At 46.3% G+C, this 21,353-nt stretch overlaps 4 protein-coding genes across 14 annotated transcripts in view; 1 reads left to right on the forward strand and 3 right to left on the reverse strand.

Moving 5' to 3' along the window:
- The window catches only part of camk2d2 (calcium/calmodulin-dependent protein kinase (CaM kinase) II delta 2), a 28,398-nt gene extending 25,083 nt beyond the window's left edge, over nt 1-3,315 (reverse strand). For 3 of the 9 annotated variants that reach the window (XM_037471042.2, XM_037471040.2, XM_037471041.2), the window contains exons 1-2: nt 2,812-3,313; nt 95-189 (exon numbers count right to left, since the gene is read on the reverse strand). In XM_037471042.2, coding sequence (XP_037326939.1) covers nt 95-189; nt 2,812-2,873 — 157 coding nt within the window. In that variant the 5' untranslated portion in view covers nt 2,874-3,313. Of the gene's footprint in view, nt 1-94; nt 190-2,811 lie in introns of all 9 variants that reach the window. The other 6 variants (XM_062564307.1, XM_062564306.1, XM_062564310.1 and 3 more) reach the window with 3 other exon arrangements.
- Nucleotides 3,316-4,866: 1,551 nt separating this feature from the next.
- Nucleotides 4,867-6,009, reverse strand: cxcl8a (chemokine (C-X-C motif) ligand 8a). Its single transcript, XM_037472520.2, has 4 exons — nt 5,756-6,009; nt 5,530-5,662; nt 5,345-5,431; nt 4,867-5,212 (listed from the first exon to the last, which is right to left on the reverse strand). The coding sequence occupies exons 1-4, from the start codon at nt 5,814-5,816 to the stop codon at nt 5,200-5,202; spliced, it is 294 nt and encodes a 97-aa protein (XP_037328417.1). The 5' UTR covers nt 5,817-6,009; the 3' UTR covers nt 4,867-5,199.
- A 6,232-nt stretch (nt 6,010-12,241) lies between these two features.
- On the forward strand, nt 12,242-18,091 carry fbxo10 (F-box protein 10). 3 transcript variants are annotated; one of them, XR_005120367.2, is made up of 11 exons: nt 12,242-12,458; nt 12,855-13,459; nt 13,622-14,440; nt 14,604-14,753; nt 14,967-15,103; nt 15,302-15,372; nt 15,470-15,622; nt 15,713-16,042; nt 16,135-16,445; nt 16,526-16,795; nt 17,355-17,476. XR_005120367.2 is itself a non-coding variant. In XM_037472562.2 (11 exons), the coding sequence occupies exons 2-11, from the start codon at nt 12,875-12,877 to the stop codon at nt 17,533-17,535; spliced, it is 2,925 nt and encodes a 974-aa protein (XP_037328459.2). In that variant the 5' UTR covers nt 12,242-12,458; nt 12,855-12,874; the 3' UTR covers nt 17,536-18,091. The 3 variants fall into 3 exon arrangements, 2 of the variants coding, with proteins under 2 accessions (XP_037328459.2, XP_037328460.2); XM_037472562.2 differs by having other exon boundaries at nt 16,526-16,713; nt 17,355-18,091; XM_037472563.2 differs by having other exon boundaries at nt 12,242-13,459; nt 16,526-16,713; nt 17,355-18,091.
- On the reverse strand, nt 18,063-21,208 carry polr1e (RNA polymerase I subunit E). The gene is made up of 11 exons (XM_037472564.2): nt 20,962-21,208; nt 20,522-20,625; nt 20,170-20,246; nt 19,932-20,076; nt 19,686-19,830; nt 19,449-19,559; nt 19,212-19,308; nt 18,994-19,124; nt 18,813-18,894; nt 18,510-18,641; nt 18,063-18,306 (listed from the first exon to the last, which is right to left on the reverse strand). The coding sequence occupies exons 1-11, from the start codon at nt 21,023-21,025 to the stop codon at nt 18,141-18,143; spliced, it is 1,254 nt and encodes a 417-aa protein (XP_037328461.2). The 5' UTR covers nt 21,026-21,208; the 3' UTR covers nt 18,063-18,140.
- Nucleotides 21,209-21,353: the final 145 nt, after the last annotated feature.

Raw genomic sequence — 21,353 nt, forward strand, 5'->3', positions numbered from 1 at the left:
GCCGCGCGTTTTCTCTGCTCGCCGGCATTGTGCGTGTGCGTGTGTGTGCATACGTGCGCGTTGCGTGCGTCTGTGCAGGTTGGGGGTTTCCTACCTCTGGCGGAGAGCTTCTTGGTGTTGATGATTTTGGCAGCAAATTCCTGTCCAGATGAGATCTTCACACACCTCCGGACCACCGAGAACGCGCCCCTGAAAGTCACACACGGACAGAAGTACTTAATGATGTGTTTAAAACAAATAAAAGTGGTAACAACAAAACCAAAGATACATTTAAGGATACAATTGATCGTTTTGCTTCATGTAATCGATCACTATTAAATATGGCATCTTTCAGATGCAAGAAATTCAATGCTGAAAATGTAAAGAAGTCAAAAATTATTAAATTATACTTTACAAAAGAATGTAAACATGACCTAATTGACAATGGTAAAAGAATAACAAGCATATAAATATACATTTTTAATAAAATGAGAAATGTATTATGAACATTGCATAAAAACACAAAAGACACCATATAAAATCAGACTAAAAAAAACAATAATAATGTTTTTTTTTAAAACAACTGAATAGATGGTTTATTTTCAGCTCCTCTCAGGTTCTGTGTAAGGCCGTTCGATGGCCTGGAGCTTCAAACAGTCCTCATAGGGGAGTATTAACAAACATAGCTGTGCTAAATTGTTTTATAGTGAGTGTATCACTGAATTACACAAAAGCACAGCGGGCAGTATTCCTGCAGCTTGTCGCACCCCCAGAGTACACACTGTCCCCATCGCCCCACGGGACCATGGGCACCGAGCAACGTGCCCACCGGCCTGCCACAGCCCAAGCCACGTGTGCTTTTCCGGGGTTCCAGGCACATGTATGAAGATCGAAAAACTAGGTCAGCTCCATTCGAGGGAGGAGAAGAGCAGAGTGCTGCATCCCCCTTCTCTACGTCCGCCTCAGCTCTGCAGCCTCCATCGCTTTCTGCGTTTCCTCCCTTTCAAACAACAAATCCGCTGTCATGCTGTCTGGCATCCAGACAACATTGCCGATGCAACAAAGTGCTCGGACCCACTTGAGGGTAATCATTACCTGAAATGAACCCCTGTTCTTTCACTTACTGTACTCCTAATGGCTGACAACTGTCCGTCATTATGTGCTTGGTATGCAACACGATGTGCAGCGTAAACGCGTTATCTAACGTCTTCCAGAGTGAGCAGCTTGCCACTAAAGCTTACCTCTAATTTATAGAGGATTTGGTAAAGGAAAGCGTAGCAGAACGTGTTATGTAAGAATTTCCCTGGACTACGCTGCATTTGGGTAGCGTGGCACCCGAGAAGTGCATCTGCTGACCGATAGCCGAGTCTGCCCAGCGCTACGTGGTAGAGTGCGTGTGTGGTAGCAGCACGGCGGGCTTTTCTCAGCGGAGGGTAAAGGCGAGGCGAGCTAACTGGCAGCAGGCTCCAGGTTAGCAAGCACACAATCTACGATGGGGGGCCTATCTGGGGTCGTGTTTGGTGCAAAGCTCGGATTGTCCAAACACGCAACGATTTTGAAAGGCGCTTGGCAAAGACGGAAACGTACTTGCGCAGTGATGCAAAGACGCCCTTTAATGTCACACAAAAGTCAGGTAAAGTGGCAAACCTTCAAAGGTGCTGGAAGCATCAAAAAGCTCAAAGTAGCAGAATAGATGTCCTTAGATCTATGCAAAGTACACTTTATGTGAGCTAAATGTAGGCTCTAAGGAAATCCAACTGATTCCTTTATAATATTTAAAAAAATAGGAGCAGACTCTTAAAACTGCAGTCCATCAGTATCTGTGGTACATTCATTTTACAAGTGTGGCAATAAAGGCCTTTTCACAGCTTGAATCGAAAAACAAAAGTTTCGTCTGTTCCTCTCAAGCTTGTTTAATGTCGTCAGTGTTGGGTGGCTACTCACAGTAAAGGTTCAGGTGACTTAAAAGTCTTTGCATTATTAACGACAGATGAGGGAAAAGATGATGGAGAAGATGAGAGAAAGGTAAGGGAGCAGATGAGGGAGTAGATGAGTGAAAAGATGAGGGAGGGGGTGAGGGAGAAGATGAGGGAGATGCGCTCCTCCAGTTAGAAGGAGATAACGGAGAGTCCATTTCCATCTCATTTGGCTATCGATATATCTGACATGTGTGCGATGACCACGGCGAGGGCGCAGCGGGTCATGCCCACACAACTCGCGCACGCGCACATGTGCACCCTTTTCTCTCTCGCGCTCTCTCTCTCTCTCTCAGGGGGGGAGGAATCCCCACGGTCTGTATCTGATAATGCTGGGCTCAAGAAAGGTTTCATCGCCCACGACAGGGTCTGCTGTTGCATTTCCGAGCGTATATTTCTGTCACGCGGGGAGGGGGGAGGAGGGAGGATTTAGAGAGATGGAGCGAGAGGGAGATGGAGAGGAGTGTTGTTAACGCATTTCGGACACATTTTAACCCGGTTAATTTTACAATATGGGGGTTCCTCCCCCCAGAGGTCAAAATGCACCGTCCGTGGTCCACGCAGCATCGGGATGCTCGCGATTGTTCTTTAAACAAGGTTTCAAATGATTGATTACAATAAACAGGATTCCATTGAACATGCATGCACGATGCATCCTAGCGTATTCACCCCCCCCCCTCTTGTATCACAGGTGTACAATATCAGCCGCGCGCACACAAACACACACATATATACACACACATATATACACACACACACACTTCATTCCCTAAACCAAGCAGCCTATTACATAACAGGCTGCTATTTCCTACATACATCGTGCCACATGACTGAATATATACTTATGCTTCCTTACTTCCCCAGCTCCTCGAACAGCTGGTATTCGTCGGTAAATCTCGTGCAGATCGTCAACGCCATCCTGCAGGCGGTGCAAACGGGTGCGCGGGGACGCGGGTTGAGGTGCACTCGCAAACAGAAGCACTAGCCGCGGCACTCGCTCGATCAAAGCCACCCGGGGGTTTGTCCTGGACGCTGGAAGCCGGAAGGAGCGACTCATGCACGGCCGAAGCGCATCGGCGAAGGGGAGAGAGGTCTGGTGGGCAGGATTTCTGCAGCAAATATGGACGCTCCGTGTGCGCGTTCGTGACACGATCTGGACGAGGGAGCTTCCGGCGTCCGCGGCTTGTGGATCGTCTCACATGCAGCGGCTTGTCACAGCTCTTAGACGCAGCATTTCGGCGTGCATTCCGGTAGCTGGTGTGCGCGCGCGCGTGTGTGTGTGTGTGTGTGTGTGTATGAAGTGTGCGCGCGTGTGACAGGGAGCGAGAGTCCTTCAGCGCTGGGAGTGTCGTCGCTCTGCGCGCAATCAGACCGCCGGCTGTGCACTTAGTCCCGCCCCTTTGCCTCATGCTCACACAGGCCAATGACCAACGAAGAATACCACATGGAGCTAATAACACCAATACTATTATATTAATGGTGATTATTGTGTGATATCATGTCCATTTTAACACCAGTTATGTTATGTGTAGACCTAGGTTTAATGAAATAACATGAATGTCAATCATCACTTTATTCTAAGGATGGTTTTGATTTGTTCCCTGACAATATTTTCTTATCATGTGGATATCACGTTTTTCATCTCTGTATAAGGCACGTGGAAGTGAAAAAAGCTTTCGTTTAACTTTCTCTAATCACTGTCTCTTTGTCAACCGTGAATGAACAAGCCTGAGGATGTTATTCCGGTTATTCCGGTTTGGCCTCATAGGTTTCAAAAAATAAACAAAATACCCCAAACCTACTCGGCATGTTTGGACTCAACCTATATCTCAATATCTACCTCCAACCAGCTTTTAGTGTGCCCAAAGAAAGAAGCTGTGGAGTTGCATGGTGAAGGATCCATTGTGTCTGCAGCCTAATGCAGACCCAATGGTCTCGTTGTGGTTTAAATCGACCTGCATGCAACTTTACATTGTTGAAGTACCCTTTAGTTCCTATAAGGGTCGTTTCAGAGCTTAAACAAATGTTTTTGCTCTCCCAGCACTAACAAAGGATTGGGCGGTTCAAGGCCAGGTGCACGTGACTTCTGGTAGAGTCTGAGTTTACTTACTGGAGTTATTGGTGCAAAAGAATGTGTGATTGACGTCCACTGTTGCGAGAAGGGTTTGGCCATGAGGGAGGATTCTCAGGTAATCTAGGGAAGAATTCCCATGAGAAAGTAATTGAAAGTTGTTCCAAACGTTCATGGGTTTCAAAGAAAAAGGGCATGTGTTTGTAAATGATTACATTTTACCACCTGCGACAGCATGTCAGTGTGTGTTTGTACTTTGTACTAAATGCAGTGCCTGTGTTGTGTTGTAGAAACTACCACATGTTTTAATTTATTACAGTATGACTTTAGTTAAATATGAAAGTCATCGACTGAAGTCTTTGGCTACACGTTTCAGTTTATGAATCCTCCTGTGCATGTTTAGGTCGTTTGTGGATCATCTGCTAATAGTATTGTGCACTTGTAAATATCCACAATGCTAACAAACAATCACAACCCATTATCACCCATTTCAAAATGGTAAAAAGGTCAAATGTCACAATATTTCAGTGACAAATCATTTTCACTTAGAGTAATGCATTACAATAGCCCTCATGAAGCATTATGTGATCAATGTTAATCTAAACTGTCATTGTTTGCTTTAGATCAATTGTGTGTTGTTCCTCTGCATGGATGTCATTATATTTCCCCCCCAGTACTTTTACAATTGTTGTCAAAACAATTGTAAAAGTAGCACAATCAATTGTATTGACAACTAATCCAGCAAGGGACATGGAGCGGGACGGGGAATTCGACTAGCAATAAAATATTTTTAAAAACAAAGAACAAACTCAAAATGTCACATTCAATTTTAGTGTAAAAATTCAATTTTATTCACACAACTGAACAAAACCTTAACATAATACATTAACGTGACATAAATAATTATTATAACATATACAATAACACCTCAGTTCTGTAGAAGACGGCACTCATGCTGTTTACAATCTACAGGAGCAGCCAAGTGGCCTCACAGAAGCAATGGCTACGCATGAGTGTCACACACAAACAAGCCGAGGCTCGTGAAGGAATAAGGCGTTTGATACAAACATACTGAACATTCAGCTTCTCGCTACTCGTGTTAAAACACTTTGGCACTTTTCATATGTCCTTTGCGGCGGCCCAGACTCATGAAACACGCCTCTGCCAGTCCGCTCAGTGTCTTTTGCTGCAGAGGACAATGGGGGGGGGGGGGGGGAGAAGAGGATTACTTTTGTGCATCAAAAGTGGTCGGCTGCATTTCCCAGTTAGATCGCGACTACCGGTTCCTGGGAACCGTGGGTGATTGCCCTGCACTCACTTGGCCAGGATCCTCGCGATCACTCTCTTCACCCAGGGAGCTTCGGGGTCCAGGCAAACCTCTTGGCCCGTCTTTTTCAGAGTGGCACTGCAACACAGAGAGAGAGAGAGTCAGGACACGTTTTGGGGTAGCCTACAGGTGTCAACGACAAATACCGATATTGCGTCTCCGCCGTGAGCTCTTACATGATCTCGGTGTCGTCGCAGTGGGAGTTGGCCGGGATCAGCTCCACCTTCTCAATGTGGCGGCCGATGGCTTTGCTCTCCGTCCGGATGCAGCGGCAGTGCTGCTCCACTCCCAGGCTTCTCAGACTCATCCCTGCGAGGAGACAAGGAGTCACACATGGTCACAAACATGCAAGGGAGGGAGAGGACGTGCACGGCAACGCTGAAAGTAAAGGACGAGTCTTACCTTCACTGAAAGCCACAAAGGCCAGGAGCACCACCAAGACGATGACTTTACCGCTTGTCATTTTTCTTTTGTTCTTTTCAAACGCTGCAACAGATGACACCAACGAAGAAGATGTACTTCCAAAAGTTCCGTTCCAATGTAGCTTGAGTGTTAAAAAAAGTAGAGATGCTTTCTGAACCGCTTTCTGAAATCGGCTGAATGCTTCTGCTGCTCAGTGTCTTCTCTCCTCAGCTGTTTGAATCTAGCGCTGGAGAGGAGAGTCTCTCCCTTTATATTGGCTCCGCGAGGTGACTCACTTCCTGCATGTGAAGGTTGCGCAAACTGGGTATGTTGGCAGCCGAGTGGGAATTTTTGCTTTTTTCTTTTGACACTTTTGATTTAGGGGCAGTGACTAAACCTTTGTAACAAACCTGAGGATGTGTCAAAGTATGTCACCAAAAATTCTTTGACATGTGAACAGTGTCTGAACTACTGATTCATAGGTGGTGTAATACAATGCACAATTGTTAGCAAGCAGATGTAATCCTGTTGTTTTTTTTCCCATCTGAAATGTTATCTCAAGAAAGAGGGCTTTGTTGCAGGAGTCCATTCCCTACAGTTGTCTAAGTGTGCACTTGTAAAACTATCTGCAGCTGGACGGCTAAACACAATAACACACATAAACATCAAGGATCAACTAAGGTCCGTTTAAGTCAAATAAAGCAAAATGCTTCCCAGATCTTAAAAAGGCCTCTTTGGGAATTGGGAAAGCGTCAGCGAGGTTTTTCTTCTTTCCCGACAAAGGTTCAATTCCCCCAGATGGAAAAAGTACAGTTTTAAGATGCAATCACACATTACATGTAATCCAACTTGTATTCAAGAGAGAGACTTGCGTATAACATTCCTCAATAAATGCCGAGCAATTTGCCAAAAAGGTTCATGAGTTTAAAGTGTGATGAAACTTTCACAGGCTGCAACACATCTGCGTGGCGTCACTTCACGTGTTTCAAAGCAGAAGGATATGAGTGGCTTCTATCGCTGCCAAAATCAAGCAATATGTGAAAAATGAGTCTGTATAGTTCACTTAAGTGAACGTAGAGTAAAACAATCCTCAGAAAGGACTTAAAGTAGGGGAAGGAAAAAGTATTGAGATACTTTATGTTATTTAAGCACTAACACCACACTGAGAATACACTAGTACAAGTCTGCTTGTAAAACCTCAAGTTAGTAAAAGTGTCTTTTCAGGGGATTGAACCAAAAGTGTTCATTGAGAGGCAAAATGGTGCCTGTCATTGTTGTACTATTATGGTGTGTTCGGATTAATGTCACTACTGCGTTTATGTACATGTTGCCTTTTAACGGAGAACACTCTAGAAGATTATCATGAGTTTGTAGCCTTGCTGTCGTGTGAGAACCTCTAGTGCACTTTTCATAAGCTCAGAAATCCATCATTTATCAGCTGATCCAAGAGGGTTTTATTACTGTTAAATAAGCTTATGTATCACGATTTCCTTAAGATAAAATTCCTTGGGTTTATCAGAAACATTTCTACCCTTGGAGATGGGATAAGTGAATAAAAAAAGCGTATAAAGTTACATTTTTGCCACTGAGATGTGGTGGAGTGGATGTGTGTAGTTGCCTAAAATGATTTACTTCATTTAGTTTACTTTCAACCACTGACAGAAAGTTCTAATCTCGTGCAGGATAACACATTTCCTCTCTCCTCATAGGAAACAGATGTGAATGTCACATGTGATGAGCATGTGAGGAGCTGGAAAGTCCCAGTGTTGTTCTTCAGAGCGGAGTGGATGTGGTGAGGGGCAGCACATGACACACTGGAGCACACGTACATGTATGACCAACCATCCATCCAACTTATACCCTGTGATCAGCGCTGGCACAGTGCTAAAAACGAGAAACTTTTCCCACCACCACCAGAGCCTGGCCTCCCGCTGGTACAAATTTGACCACAGAAATAAACCTGTGTCAATAGTGAGAAAGTCCGCTGGAGCAGCTGGTGAACACTGGATGGATGGTGAACAGTGGATGATGCAGAGATATTTAGGGTCTCCGAAAGATGAATCCTAACAAGGATATCAGGGTCTTCCACTAGCCCCACCAGTGTGTCATTGAAGGAAACATTTCTACATCTATTTGGTACATATGTTCATGGTATGAGAACTTAAGCTGCATTCCGAGTTGCATCATTCGACCAGATGTAGTAGTGCATCCAGGTCTTTTTGGCCTACTGCATTGGATCATGCTAAGTATTGGGGCATGCTAATTCTTTTTTTTATAAAGTAGTGGCATGGTTAGCTCGGCTGCAGAGGGGAGAGAGTGGGGGAGTGGTGCAGTGAATGGTGCTGGTAAGTAGTTAATGAGCACAGCTGATCACAGTCCAGACTTATTGTCTCCCTTTGGACTGACTGACAGAGGAGATCGACCAGACGCTCAAGGGCTCGGCCGGAGGCGGCAATCTGGAGATGTGCTGACCTGTGCTCACAAAACAATAAAAGGACTGGCAAAGCAGAAGTACTGTGTGTCTGTGTCTCTTTCCAATAAACGGTGGGGTACCTCCCAGCTACATATGTGTATTGGAAAGCACAGCAGTTCTCTTTTTTAAGGTGCTGCTCTGCCACTGGTCTTAACCCTGCTGGATAAGAGGGCCTTCGCAAATTTAGAGTGGTTGCTCTGTCTTGAAAGGCATTGCCGCTGATAATATTCAACATTGCGGCCTTATCACGGTTTGGACTCACTGATACTGAATACAAAAGTCTAAGCAAAAGAAGACGGAAATGGTAGCCGGGAAAATCAGAAATGAATCATTAACTTTTCGCAAGTCTGTTTTTTTTCCTGTCTGAGAGGTAAGCTCTAGGTGTGATCAGGCACTGCTTTAGCCAAAGCCCGCTCCATTGTGACATGGATACCAGAGCAAACAATAGTTTCAACTGTGGCTGAGAGGCAGCCAGCTTCTGGGGATCTGGGTAAAAGCCAGAGACTTTTGGGAAGTCTCTGGCCCCCTCAGACAACAACTTCTAGTTGATGCACAATCAGGTCACAGTAAATGTAACCTGATTGTGCAAAAGTTATCTTTTGCGATGCTTCATTTTATTGCAAACCATGACACATCATTTTATTTTCGACATTAAATTGTAAGTCGGCACGTCTTTTCCTTCGGTAAAGAATGGCACCGTTTTAATGATTTCTGTCAGTGTCTGGAGAAATCGGTGATGTCGCAAGGCTTTTTGAGGTAAACATTGGTAAATATTAAGATGCAAAAAGATGGAGATGGAGCTAACTGGTGCAGCGATCCAAATTCCAGTGAATTCATCTCCGAGCGAGCCAAGCTGATTTCTTGAGAAAGCAGAGAGAGAGGAAGCCAAACAATGAAATAATGGCCTTCCAACTGAACCGGCTGAACACACTTGTTTAAATCTCGGCTGAGGCATTTTTATTTGGAAAATGACCACATGTGACCAGCTCCCACTATTCCAAACAAGCACCAATATTTTAGAAGTTGTGTGGACGGAGTCCTGTGGGTAATAAATCCCCTCCAAAGCCTTCTTTTTGTTCTCCAGTGCTTGTTTAAAAAAAAGAAAAAAAAGAAACACAATTCCTGGGAATAAGTAAAAGAGGGAGACTTATGTTACCAATGTGGTGAACAGCTGGACTCTCTATGCGCTGCCTAATAACCATTCAGTTGCATCTCTGACCTCGGCTTCACAGCAGACGTGTCACTCAACCCTAATGTGTCCTTCTAGAAATTACTGAGGCAAAAGCCCCAGTTTGAAAAATAAATTAGGAAATAAAACACATCTGTCGTTACAGCGGAAATAGATCTTTAGTCCTGGTGCTGAAAGTCTATGCGCCATGTATAATGCCAAGTATTCCCATCTTTCTGAGAGCCAAAACATAATTGAGTTGGAGACACTAAAAGTAAATTTGACACTGGACGCCAAGGGCAAGAACCTTTAAACCAGCTGTGTAGAAAGTTGCGTGTTCACACTTGACCTGTTGCGAGATGCTCTTTTACGTGTGTGTAAATCTTTTGTGTCTCATGTCTTATACTCTGCGTAGTGTCAATCACAAGTTGTTCTGCCAGTACCTTCTCCATCTTATAAGTGCATTTCAACCAGAAGAATACAAACTCAAAAGAACGAGAAACCACAAAGTGCAATTCTATGAAATAAGCCTATTTACAACTTGCTATAGATAAGAGCCATTATAAGTACAATTTAAATGCTACAATTTGTCAGTGTTTTTAGTCAAGCTAAATAAAAGTATTCTAAAATGTTAGCCTTGTTCTATCTTTGAAGGCTACGCATTTTAAAATCCACCTTTGCTCTTGTGTGATAATAATGAAACAAATGGCTACTGAACACAGTAGGTGAAATTTGATTATACAATTTCCATTTTAGATCAGACTCGGCATTCACCTTTCCATCTCAGATTTAGTCTCTTGTGGAACTACATGGCGTCAGATATTATCCTCAGTGGGGGGGCACCACCACCTTCTGGACATAAACTGCACAGCACTCATACTTAATATTTTTAGATTCTTTGTGGCTGTTAAGTGCACTCCTTGCTTATCCTGACTTTTAAGGAAATTCCATTCTATTATACAAAAGGTTCAGTAATACTCCTTTTACACGTAATACTTATTATATTGTTTGTATATTTACATCTTTATTCTATTGTTTTGGTTGTTAAACTCTCGCGCAAGAATCCCAAAATGTATTCTGAGATTAAATCTTGGTAAAAACACATTAACATGTTTACTACATGAAGGCAAGTAAATGCAACCCTATTTAAAATGCAGGTGGGTAAAGAAGGATATTAGGATTACCATAAAATTACCAAGTTTGTGCTTAGTTGTATAACTGCTCTGTTTCTATCGAAAGTTGGGGGTCTCTCCGGCTGGGAAAAATATTTGACATCTTGTTCATTGTGTGCTTCACTTTCTCAACTGTTTTCCTTCCGGTTATTGACTCGCTTCATATTCCATTTACCTCAGAAATCACACTCTTGTAGTTGGGAACGACTACACATCACACTCAAGGTCACCTCAGCTGCCGGTTTGTGTGAGAACGCATCTTGCCAGCATACAATGTCAGGTAACCTTGGAACTTCCATTGTGCTGAGTCATGACACAGTAGCTGTGCAATCACTGCCTGACAAATATTTCACATCTTTACAATCTCTGAAGAAAAAATTCAGCAAAAAGAGTTTAAAAAAAATGAAGAAAAAAAAATGTGCTCAGTGGAAACCACTGGATTGTGAAAGCTACCACCAGCTGGATTACTGCATCCTTCCTTCCTGGGAGAGAGAGACGGGGAGAGATTAAAACAAACTCATTTGGTGTATCATAAAGGTTTTTTTATGAAACACAATTTTAAAATAACTGGCTACTTACAACACATTATACAAAAAAGATGGTTATTGTTTTTTCCGTACATACTGATAAAAATTCCAGTAAAGAAATGTTGCTTACACGATCACACTCCAAATCAATTGTTTCCTGAAATTCGCCTTGGGTTTCCATGCTGGGGAGAAGTGATGCCTTCATTACTCTAATCTGACCACCTTTTTCAGTAACGAGTAATCTAACGCGTTAGTATGTCCAAACTAGTAATCAGATTAAAGTTACTCGTCCAAGTCACTGTGCGTTACTATTTTGTCATTAATAGTAAAATATATGGACTGTATGTGGCCCCGTACCTAAAATTAGTTCGATACCCCTGCTCTATAACAAGAGCTAATTCATACGGACTTGCCATCTTGGCTTGCTGCATGAATTACCATAAATATTGTAATGTTCAGCCGTCATGGCTGACATTTAAACTTAACATTTAACATTTACATTTAACATTTATATTTATATTTAACATTTATATTTATATTTAACATTTACATTTATATTTAACATTTACATTTAGATTAAATATTTATATTATTTAACAACTTTGTGTTACTGCCAAACATTATCCTTGGAAAAGACATTGCATGTATTTACATGAATTTCTCTCTAAATGTTTGCAAAAGTGACATATTGAATATTTTCCTGCTTTTTTTTGATAATGCTAAATGTACCAAAACTGCGCAGGATTTTGGAACGTGCAACATTTTACAAACGGCGCCCCATAATAGTAAACAACAGTGACAGGGCAGATGCATGTTTATTCTTTCACACAATACAGAGTGTTATGTATGGAATGCCGTTTTATTCACAATTAAATCAATGAATAAATACATAGATACATTAAATATGCATTTGAAATACATCGTGAAATAAATAAATGAGGCAATAAATACATAAATATTAAATAAATGTAATGTACTTTTATTTCATAAGTAGACATTTATTTATTTCATGGTACTTTTATTTCATAAGTACACATTTATTTATTTCATGGTACTTATGAAAGTCCTCCATAGTCGCGTGTTTATTCCATCACCGAGATGTAAGAACACAAACAGGCACCAGCAGCTTCCTTCCAGGCGGGACACGCCCACTTGTGGGAAGCGGAAGACGCCGCAGCTCTCCGGTCGCCTCACGCGCTCCTGCCGTAAACTGAGCGCCGCCGTCTCGCGCTCCCCTTCGATGACACATCTTCGCGCATCGCGCATCGCTATGAACTGCGGGGACGGACGCTCCACGCGAACGCTCCACGCACCGTTCAACTGACATGTGTGGATTCGTCTAACTATGGCCATCTTCTAAAAGGTGCACGTATCCTTTATGACGGAAGCCATGTTTTGCCGTGTCTTGTTGTTGTTGTGGCCGACATCGGTTCTGCGCGGTTCGGCAACAATTAGGTCACGTTTAAATGTTAAGTAAACTAACGTTAGCTAAACGTAATAACTAACTAATGTCGCGGCCCCCCTTTGGAAGAATAATTTCAATTAAAAACAACAATAACGTTACAAAGCTCACGGCGTCTTTTCCATCGCGAGTCACGTTAGTTTCCCCTGCCGGTGTGACCCAGTTGAGTAAACTAGTGCCACTCCCAGCCCGCCACTGTAGAGTTGGATATGTAACGTTAATTTGCTCTCTACTAACGAGCTCAATTGTTTTCTGTTGTTGTCTAACTGCCACGCGCGCGCGCGTGTGTGTCTCCAGGCTCCGGTGTGCCCGCTGCCATGGAGGTGTGCAGCCTCCCCGTGGAGCTGTGGAGGGTTATCTTAGCCTACCTCCCGCTCCCCGACCTGGGCCGCTGCTGCCAGGTGTGCCGCGCCTGGCGCGAGCTCATCCTCTCGCTGGACAACACCCGCTGGAGGCAACTGTGCTTGGGCTGCCCCGAGTGCCGACACCCCAACTGGCCCAGCCGGCCCCACCAGGAGCCGCCGTCCTGGAGGGAGGCCCTGAAGCAGCACGCCCTGTGCACCCGCACCTGGACTCTGAACGGACCGGAGCTCCAGTCGTCCGCCTGCCTCCTCTTCTTCCGCCGTCGGAAGGACCGCCGGGTTTGGCACGTGGGGCCCGGATGCGAGTTTGAGACCCTGCGCGGGGCCATCGGGGTGGCGGGGCCGTATGACCGCGTAGTTCTACACCCGGGGGTGTATGAGGAGCAGGCGGAGGTGGTGCTGAAGGTGCCCGTGGAGCTGGTCGGCCTGGGGCGGCCGGGCGAGGTGGCGCTCCTGGTGTGTTTGGAGCAGCAGTGCCCCACAGCGCGGCTGTGTAACCTGGTCTTCATGCCCCCCTGGTTCTCCACCGTGGTCTACAAGGTGAAGTAGCAGCTTGTCGTTGCACATTTCATTACACAGAATACGTCTTCAGAAATATCAGAGTCTGCTCACCGTCTTTATTATCATGTGCGACGTTTCGTTGCTTTTCACGCTGAACATGTCCCCCTTCCGATCGTCCTTTCTCTCCTTGCTCCGCTCTAGACGTCGTGGGGTCACGTCCAACTCGATAACTGCAACTTTGAAGGGGTTCAGCTGCAGATCCGCGGCCCGGGAACCTGCCAGGCGCGCTTCTGCTCCTTCTCCCAGGGCAGCTCGGCCCACCTGCTGGGCGTCGTCCTCAGCCTGTTGGACAGCTGCGACTTCTCGGGAAGCGACGCGGCCTCCGTCACCGTCGAGGGTCCCCCGGTGTACGAAAAGAACTGGGCTTGCAAACACTTGGCCGCTCTGGCCAGGACGTTCCCGCCATGCGGCCCGTCCGGAGACAGTAGCCACCCCGGAAGCCCTCTGACTGGCGCCGCTGGCGGCCATCAAACGCCCACTGCTGATCTGAAAAAGGAGTACGCGAGCACCGAAGACTGGCAGAGGAGGGTCGGGGTCGAGGCGGAGTGTCAGGGAACGGTGATTGACGGCGACTGGAGCGACGGCGACCGCAGCGAGGGAGAGGACGAGCAGCAGCACCGGGGTGCCGGCAAGAACCCACTTGTGTCGGATTACAAAGTCCCATGTGACCAACACGGCCTCTCCCATTTGCTCAACCCCCAACCAGACGGCTCGCAGCCGCTGGCCTCCTCCCCGGACCCGCCGTCTGCGTGCCCCGTGCCGCTCACCTTTCAGCAGGAACTAGACAGGGACCCGGAGGCCCAGGCGTTGGCGACCTCCACCCTCGGCTGCATCCTCAGGCGCTGCCTCTTCCGGGAGGGGAAGGGCGGCGTGCATTTGTCTAATTTTGGTCAAGCGCGGCTGGAGGGCAATGTCTTCCGTGGGCTGAACTACGCCGTCCGCTGCATCCAGAACGCCACAGTAAATAACAACGTTGTTCAGCCTTCTGGAGTCCTCCAGAGTCTCACTTGATCAAGGACTTGCATTTTGAGACATGTGTAAAGGAAGTAGTGATTGTGAGTAGTTAAGTTAAGCGGTTTTACAGTTCTGAGTGATCCTTTGGCTCCTCTCTTACCTCCTTCAGCTGGTGATGCTGAGGAACGAGGTGTGCGAGTGCCGGGCGTCCGGCGTGTTCCTGCGCCTCTCCGCCGAGGGCCTCATCGCGCAAAATAACATCCACTCGAATGCGGAGGCGGGATTAGACATCCGAAAAGGGGCCAATCCCATCATTTTGGTAATTGCTGCTCCACTTTGTATCGCAGTGACACAAACCAACAAATAGCCCCTTTGGACAAAGTTGCACTTATTAACTTTTCCCCGAGCGTCTAACAGCTCACATTAAGTAGATATTATTGTTTTGTCAAACTAACACCACATTATACTTGGTTTGAAAGATTTGGGGATCCTCTCAAGGTCATCAATGCACCGCTCTGCCTTCCTTCCACAGTGCAACAAAATACACAGCGGCTTGCGTTCGGGCGTTGTTGTCCTCGGCAACGGGAAAGGTTCGATTCGGAGCAACCAGATCTACAACAACAAGGAAGCAGGCGTGTATATTCTCTTCAGCGGGAATCCTGTGGTCAGGTAAGGGGGGGGGGGGGGGGGGGGGGGGGGCTCAACATCTACAGGAAAATTGTTAAATCCTTGCTTCTTCTTTATCGTTTCACTCAAAATGTTTTGAGCTTGGTGCATGCAGCTGCCCAACATGGCCGAGCATGAGGTGGTAAAAGCTGACTTTGCTCCATAATGTGTCGCTTTCCCCCCCCCCCACCTCTCTCCTAGTGGAAATCACATCTTCCGGGGCCAGGCGGCGGGGATCGCAATCAACGAGAATGGAAGAGGGATGATAACCGGTGATGGAGTTTCTTCATTTCACAGAAAAGATTAGCACCATTTTGTGATTATGCCCCCCCCTCCAACCCATGTTACTCAATTACACTTCAATTGCAGAGAATGTGATCAAAGAGAACCAGTGGGGGGGGGTGGACATCCGCAGAGGTGGTGACCCCATCTTGAAGAACAACCACATTTGTTACGGTTACTCGGACGGCGTCGTGGTCGGGGAGAGAGGCCGCGGACTCATTGAGGGAAATCACGTCTACTGTGCGTACTCTCGAGACGGGTACATTCCAATTGGCACGCGGCAGCCTGCCCTATCGAGCGCGTCCCTCGCTTCATGTCTCTTTTCCACAGGTAACAAAGGCTGCGGCGTGTGGGTGATGTCGTCGAGCCTCCCGCAGCTCCTGGGGAACTACATCACCCACAACTGTATGTACGGGCTGGCGGTGTTCTGCAGGAAAGACCCAGAGAACACGGAGGCCAGGGACGGAAACTGGCCGGGACAGGAAGGAGAGGCTGGCGGCGGGGAGGAGGGAGACGAGAGGGAAGGGCAGGAGAACCTGAACGAAGAGGGGGAGCTGTTTGCGTGGGAGAGCGATCTGGACAGCGAGGAGAAGCGCCACTCTGCCCGCCGCCCCATCAGCGTGGCGCTGGTTGAGAGCAACTGCATGAGCTACAACGGAGGTACCCCACGGACCCTCGGAGTAACAGCAGGGCCCTCACGTCCCGTCTTTAATGTCCCCCCCCCCCCCCCCTCCCTTCTCTCTCCCCCGTAGCCGTGGGTCTGTACGTCAAGAGCAGCCAGCCCCTGAACGTTTTTGCCAATCTGGTGAACAGCAACCGCGGCACCGGCGTGGCCGTGCTGCAGAGCGGCCAGCTGACCCGGTTGGTCAACAATTGCATTCTGGGGAACGGCCGCGGGGGCGTCACGGTGGAGAAAGACTGCCGGGTGGAGCTCCGCGGCAACGGCGTCTACAAGAACAGCGGCCACGGCGTCGCTTTCTGCGGCAACGGGCAGATCGTGGAGAACGACGTCGTCGGGAACCGCGGTTACGGGATCCAGGTGTCCGGCAGCGCCGACATCAAGGCGAGAGGAAAATTATTATAATGTTATAAAAGAACACATCGGCATTGCACATTTATAGACTGCCCATTTTTTCCTTTTAGGTATTGCGCAACCGTGTCCAACCAGCACACGGCTGTGGTGTCGCCGTGTTCGGCCCGGTGAAAGGCGTCGTCCACGACAATCTCTTGTTCCAGGGCCACCCGGGGAACAGAAAGGCACTGCTGAATTTGGATCCAGGCAACGAGAGCTGCGTGTTGCGCAACAACAGCGTGCTACGGCATAATAACGGGTAACTAGGCAACCGACGGGGAGAGAGCCAGGCCCTCTGTGGCTTTACTGACCGCTAACACACACGGCAGCTTTTCATCAAGGTGATGAGGATCACAGCTTTCATTCACTCGGAACGGGTCGTTTTCAAAAACATATCGGCAGTAGTGTTCAGTCGCAATTAGCAATCATTATTAAATTTTATATATATATATATATAATTTCATATATAATTGTTATATATATATATATATAACACAGTGGATAAGAAGATAATATTAGGGTGGGAGGTCCTTCAAATAATATACAGGATTTGACTGAGATTTTAGAAATAAATAAATGCTATAGAGCCCTCACTTGTGTCTTCTTCTGGAAATGACTTGTTTAAATCATTTTTAGGGAATGAAAAGAACTTAACACACTTGTATCATATTCCATTGTCAATGGATTCCCTAAATGCGACACAATGGTCCATGTAAATATTTATTTAAATGGATTTCCCAAAGGAAAAAAGGACTTATAGCTACCTCCTTTACACCATATTATAAAAGATGATCTGCCCATCTTCTGCTGCCTACAAGTAACCAAAAAATTACATCTTGCAGTTTTAAAACCTGCATATTGTATGCATTTGCTCATTTGGTGTTTCCTTGCATTTCGTAGCTGTAAATCTGCTCCTCCCTGGGCTTTGGAAAACCCCCCACCTCGCCCGCTGGCCAGCTCCCCAGCTGGCCTTTCCCTTTCCCAGTATCCCTCCAGACTCGGAATCTCCGTGACTACCAGGATCAGTGCCACTGTGGAAAGCGTTTGCCACGGCGGCAGCATGTTCTGCTCCATCCTGTGAACATGCTGAGGGACTAATGGATGATGTGTGCGTTCCCACCTTCAAGACATTACAGGACAACGTCCTTTTGTTGAAGAACCAAAGTTTATTTAAAGTCATTCTCCCAGTATTTTTAAAATCTACAAAATGTTGTGGCACCCTAAAGTACACACTTTTGTAATTTCATGATCAAGTGCGCTCAACAAGATGAGGACTGGCTGCATACATGTAGAGTGGATGGAAAGTGTGCCTTGATTTCATGATATTCAGTCATTGTAGCTAGGGAGGCAAATTCAAGTGAGTTTCACATGAATTATCCCCCTGTGGTGTTTTTGTGACACTGATCTGGTGAGAGCCCGTCAGAGACAATGACATTCTGTGTGCAATTTGAGCTTTCTTCTAATGTGCCTCCATGTTTTCACTCCAGACGTTCTGTCATCTACAATGTGCTCACAGCTCATTCTTGCGCTCTTTTTGCACAGTAACAAGAAGTAGGAATATCACGTACAACTCACACTTCACCAGGTCCTTTATTTGTCTACAAAATGCATTAATAAACAGTTCTTTGTTTGTGGTATTTCCAATTCTTAGAGTCCTCCTTGCTGACCGAGTTCGCAGTTTGACTTTCAGGGCATTTTCTTGCGTTTCCGCTGCTCCAGGAACACCTCGTACTTTACCAGCGGTAGAACCAGGGAGGCGTACCGGTTGGTGTCTCTGACCTCGCCATCCTTGGCTTTCCCCCGGGCGTGTCGGATTAGAGTCAGTCCCATCGACTTGGCTACCTCGATCATCCTGTAGGAGCACACACAGCCATGGATGCGCTTTGCATTGACAGGGTTTAATGTGCTGGGATGACCATTTTTACACCAAAAGAAGTGTACAAGACTATCTCAGTGTGGCAACAAGCTTCCAGTCCAGTTAAATAAACAATGAATCCAAATTATTTTGGAATTTGAGGTTTGACGAGCCATGTCAAAATGGGGACGATAACATACCTGGCCTCAGTGATTCCCAGGTCACGGTGCAACAACGTGAGGTCACAGATCATGTTATTCATATGCAGCAGCAATGCCATGGAGTACGCCGCTAATTTGGTCCGCATTGATGACGACACCATGTTCTGGACCCTGAAGAAAAATACAGCAAAATCCAGAAAACTTAAATCAGTGCTTTGTATATAAAAAGCAGATTGCTCCTTGGGGTACAAACAATGCAGAAGAGACAATCACAGCATCACATTCAGTAAGAGTGATTTAAAAAAAAAAAAAAAAAAATGTTTCTATGGAGTTGCGTCCTACCTGCCGTTGTTGAAAGTCTCCATGGTGAACGTTTGGAGCAGCTTGCTCTGAACGCTGCGAGGGCAGCCTTCCTCCAACCCGACTGTCAACAGAAATGGCAGTTAGCCTGCGCGCCGCTGCAGGGAACACTCGACACGCGGCCATGTGAAAAGCAAAAGGACTAACGTGCGACACCACTCACACTTGTGGGAGACGTTCCTCTGCTGGGCCAGCTTGAGGAGCATCGAGAGGTAAAAGATGCAGCGCGACGCTCGCGTTCTGGCTTCGCCGTCGCTCGGCAGGTTCTCCAGGTGCTTCACCACGCACAAGGACCTGAAACGACCAAAGTGCACACTGAGCATGGAGGCAGGCCAACGAGTGGAACGCCTCCGCGAGCGTGAGCCCCTACGCCGCCCTTACCCTCCGCTGTCCCTCATCTTCTGCATCTCCTCCGGGGTGAGTGAAGCCATCTTGGAGCCAGCCTCGTCCAGAGCCTCGAACTCCATCGGACTCAGGACTACGGACAGAGGTTAAGGAGCTTTCGCTCAGACAGTGTTGTCTTTCCCGCCCACCCGCAGTTCTCTGCTCCCCCGGGTCCTCTTCTCTTCTCAGTTACGCCCTCGTTGACACACACACACACACGAAAATAAAGGATACCGTCGTCAAATAAGTAGACGTTTTCAGGTTTGTCAGCGCCTGGGTTGCAGGGGGGCCGGTGGACAGCCATCTCTCCCTGGGCCTCAGTGTCAACAACTTCCTGTTGGAGGGCTAAGGGTCGAGAAAAGAAAAGATTACCAAAATTATGCTAAACATTTAACAGAAGAACATGACAGGCCCTCAGATGACTGGTGGCGGATTTTGAGACTACCAACCCCCAGTTTCAATGCCACTCACCTTCCAGACCCTTGTGGTTGATCACAGTGTGGACGGCTTTGGCCACCGCTTGATGCAGTGTATCACTGCTCACCTGGTTCAGCCTGCGGGAACTCAGAGCTTTCTTCTGTTTGTTGGTGCCGAACGCCTCGATCAACGAATCGACCTTTGACAGAAAAATGCAAAAGCTTGAGACGTTAACACAGAGTCCATTCTTAGACAAAGCCCCAGTCTGATTGGAAGAAAAAGCTGGATACGTCTTAACACCTGGTCTTTGTAGGTTAGGGCAGTGTCCTGGGGGGCTTTGTGTTCCTCTGTCATTTCTCCTGGTATGACAGGTTGCAAGTTGAAGAGCTGAGCCTCATGCACCTCCATTTTCATGGTCTTCCTGTTTAGCACTCCCACATAATACCTGCACAGACAACCAAACAGCAGGTAACTCTTGGCAACTTCCGCCATTATTGCAAAAAGTATTACACTATATATAAAAAAGGTGTCGGCCTACTTGCAAAGGTTGTTGCACTTCAAGGACCCCTCTCCGAAGTTTTTTCCAACATAGCACAGTCGGTCTGATTCAGCTGCCTAGACACAGATGGGACACAAATGGTAGCACTTAAATTGTACTTATAATTGCACTTTTCTATAACATGTTTTGAAACTGCATATTTGATGAAAATTGTACTTTCTTGTTACTTGTTCTTCTGAGTCTGTATCTCTATGTGGAAATGCACTTATTGTAAGTCGTATTGGATAAAAGCGTCAGCTAAATTACATGTAATGTACGGGTGTGTGTGTGTGTGTCTATGTCACAGCGCAAACACGTAGGGGCGAGGATGAGAGTTGTCGGTATTTCTCACCACTATCCGCCTGGTCTTTTTCCTCGGGTTTCTTTCGTCTTGGTTTTTGTACATCGCGACATCCAGTCCGTCCCCAGGTGGGACGCTGCCGTTGGAAAAGCGCACTGCGAGGGGGAGAAACCGGGATGTCACGCGACCGTAAACACATATCGCGTTAATGTAATGCTTAACAAACGCACGTTAAAATAATGTCATGATCTACGGGAGTCGGATTTTTACTTTCATAATCACAAAAACTCAAACAAACTCCAGTCTGGTAAGCACAACACTCGCTAACGTGAGGTTAGCAGTAGCCCTGCTGCTAGCACACATGTGTGCACAAACCAGTGTCTTAACCAAGGACCGATTTTTGTACCACCCAATGAATTAATCCAGTCGCTCCAATAACTTCATATTTCTAAAAAAAAAAACTCGATCAACAACACATGAGAAGCAGTCACCAATAACAGCTTTGTCGGAATCATGCTCCTCTCCGCAGCACACCAGCGAGCAGGAGGCGGCCATTGTTGTTGTTGCGAGGCGGACTCAAGATGCTTCGCTCCTTCGTATTTCCGTTTCGCTCAGATAGCTTTGCGTCGGGCTGCACCTCTCCGCAATGTTTTGTTTAAAGACCTTGCTCAAAGCCGTTTTTTAAAAATGTACATCGTTTGAAAATGGACGTGTTTTATGTTGCTTTCGGCTTCCCATAGTTGAGCCACTGAGAGGCATAATAAATGCTCCCCATCACCCATCTAATGTCACGAACTGTACTTCTGGTATATATATATATATATATATATATATTTTCATAATTTAAATTGGTACAGTTTATATATATATATATATATATATA

The sequence above is a fragment of the Pungitius pungitius genome, chromosome 9 (assembly GCF_949316345.1).
Source record: "Pungitius pungitius chromosome 9, fPunPun2.1, whole genome shotgun sequence".
In the NCBI taxonomy this organism is placed as follows: Eukaryota; Metazoa; Chordata; class Actinopteri; order Perciformes; family Gasterosteidae; genus Pungitius; species Pungitius pungitius.

Coding starts and splice junctions, on each gene's coding strand:
- cxcl8a (XM_037472520.2), bottom strand. CDS start 5,816: ATGACAAGCGGTAAAGTCATCGTCTTGGTGGTGCTCCTGGCCTTTGTG. Junction 5,663..5,755: donor CTTTGTGGCTTTCAGTGAAG/GTAAGACTCGTC, acceptor GTCTCCTCGCAG/GGATGAGTCTGAGAAGCCTG. Junction 5,432..5,529: donor TGCGACGACACCGAGATCAT/GTAAGAGCTCAC, acceptor TCTGTGTTGCAG/TGCCACTCTGAAAAAGACGG.
- fbxo10 (XM_037472563.2), top strand. CDS start 12,875: ATGGAGGTGTGCAGCCTCCCCGTGGAGCTGTGGAGGGTTATCTTAGCC. Junction 16,446..16,525: donor CCGGCAGCGCCGACATCAAG/GCGAGAGGAAAA, acceptor TTTTCCTTTTAG/GTATTGCGCAACCGTGTCCA. Junction 16,714..17,354: donor GTGCTACGGCATAATAACGG/GTAACTAGGCAA, acceptor TGCATTTCGTAG/CTGTAAATCTGCTCCTCCCT.
- polr1e (XM_037472564.2), bottom strand. CDS start 21,025: ATGGCCGCCTCCTGCTCGCTGGTGTGCTGCGGAGAGGAGCATGATTCC. Junction 18,895..18,993: donor GAGGAACGTCTCCCACAAGT/GTGAGTGGTGTC, acceptor TTCTGTTGACAG/TCGGGTTGGAGGAAGGCTGC. Junction 18,307..18,509: donor CTGGGAATCACTGAGGCCAG/GTATGTTATCGT, acceptor GTGCTCCTACAG/GATGATCGAGGTAGCCAAGT.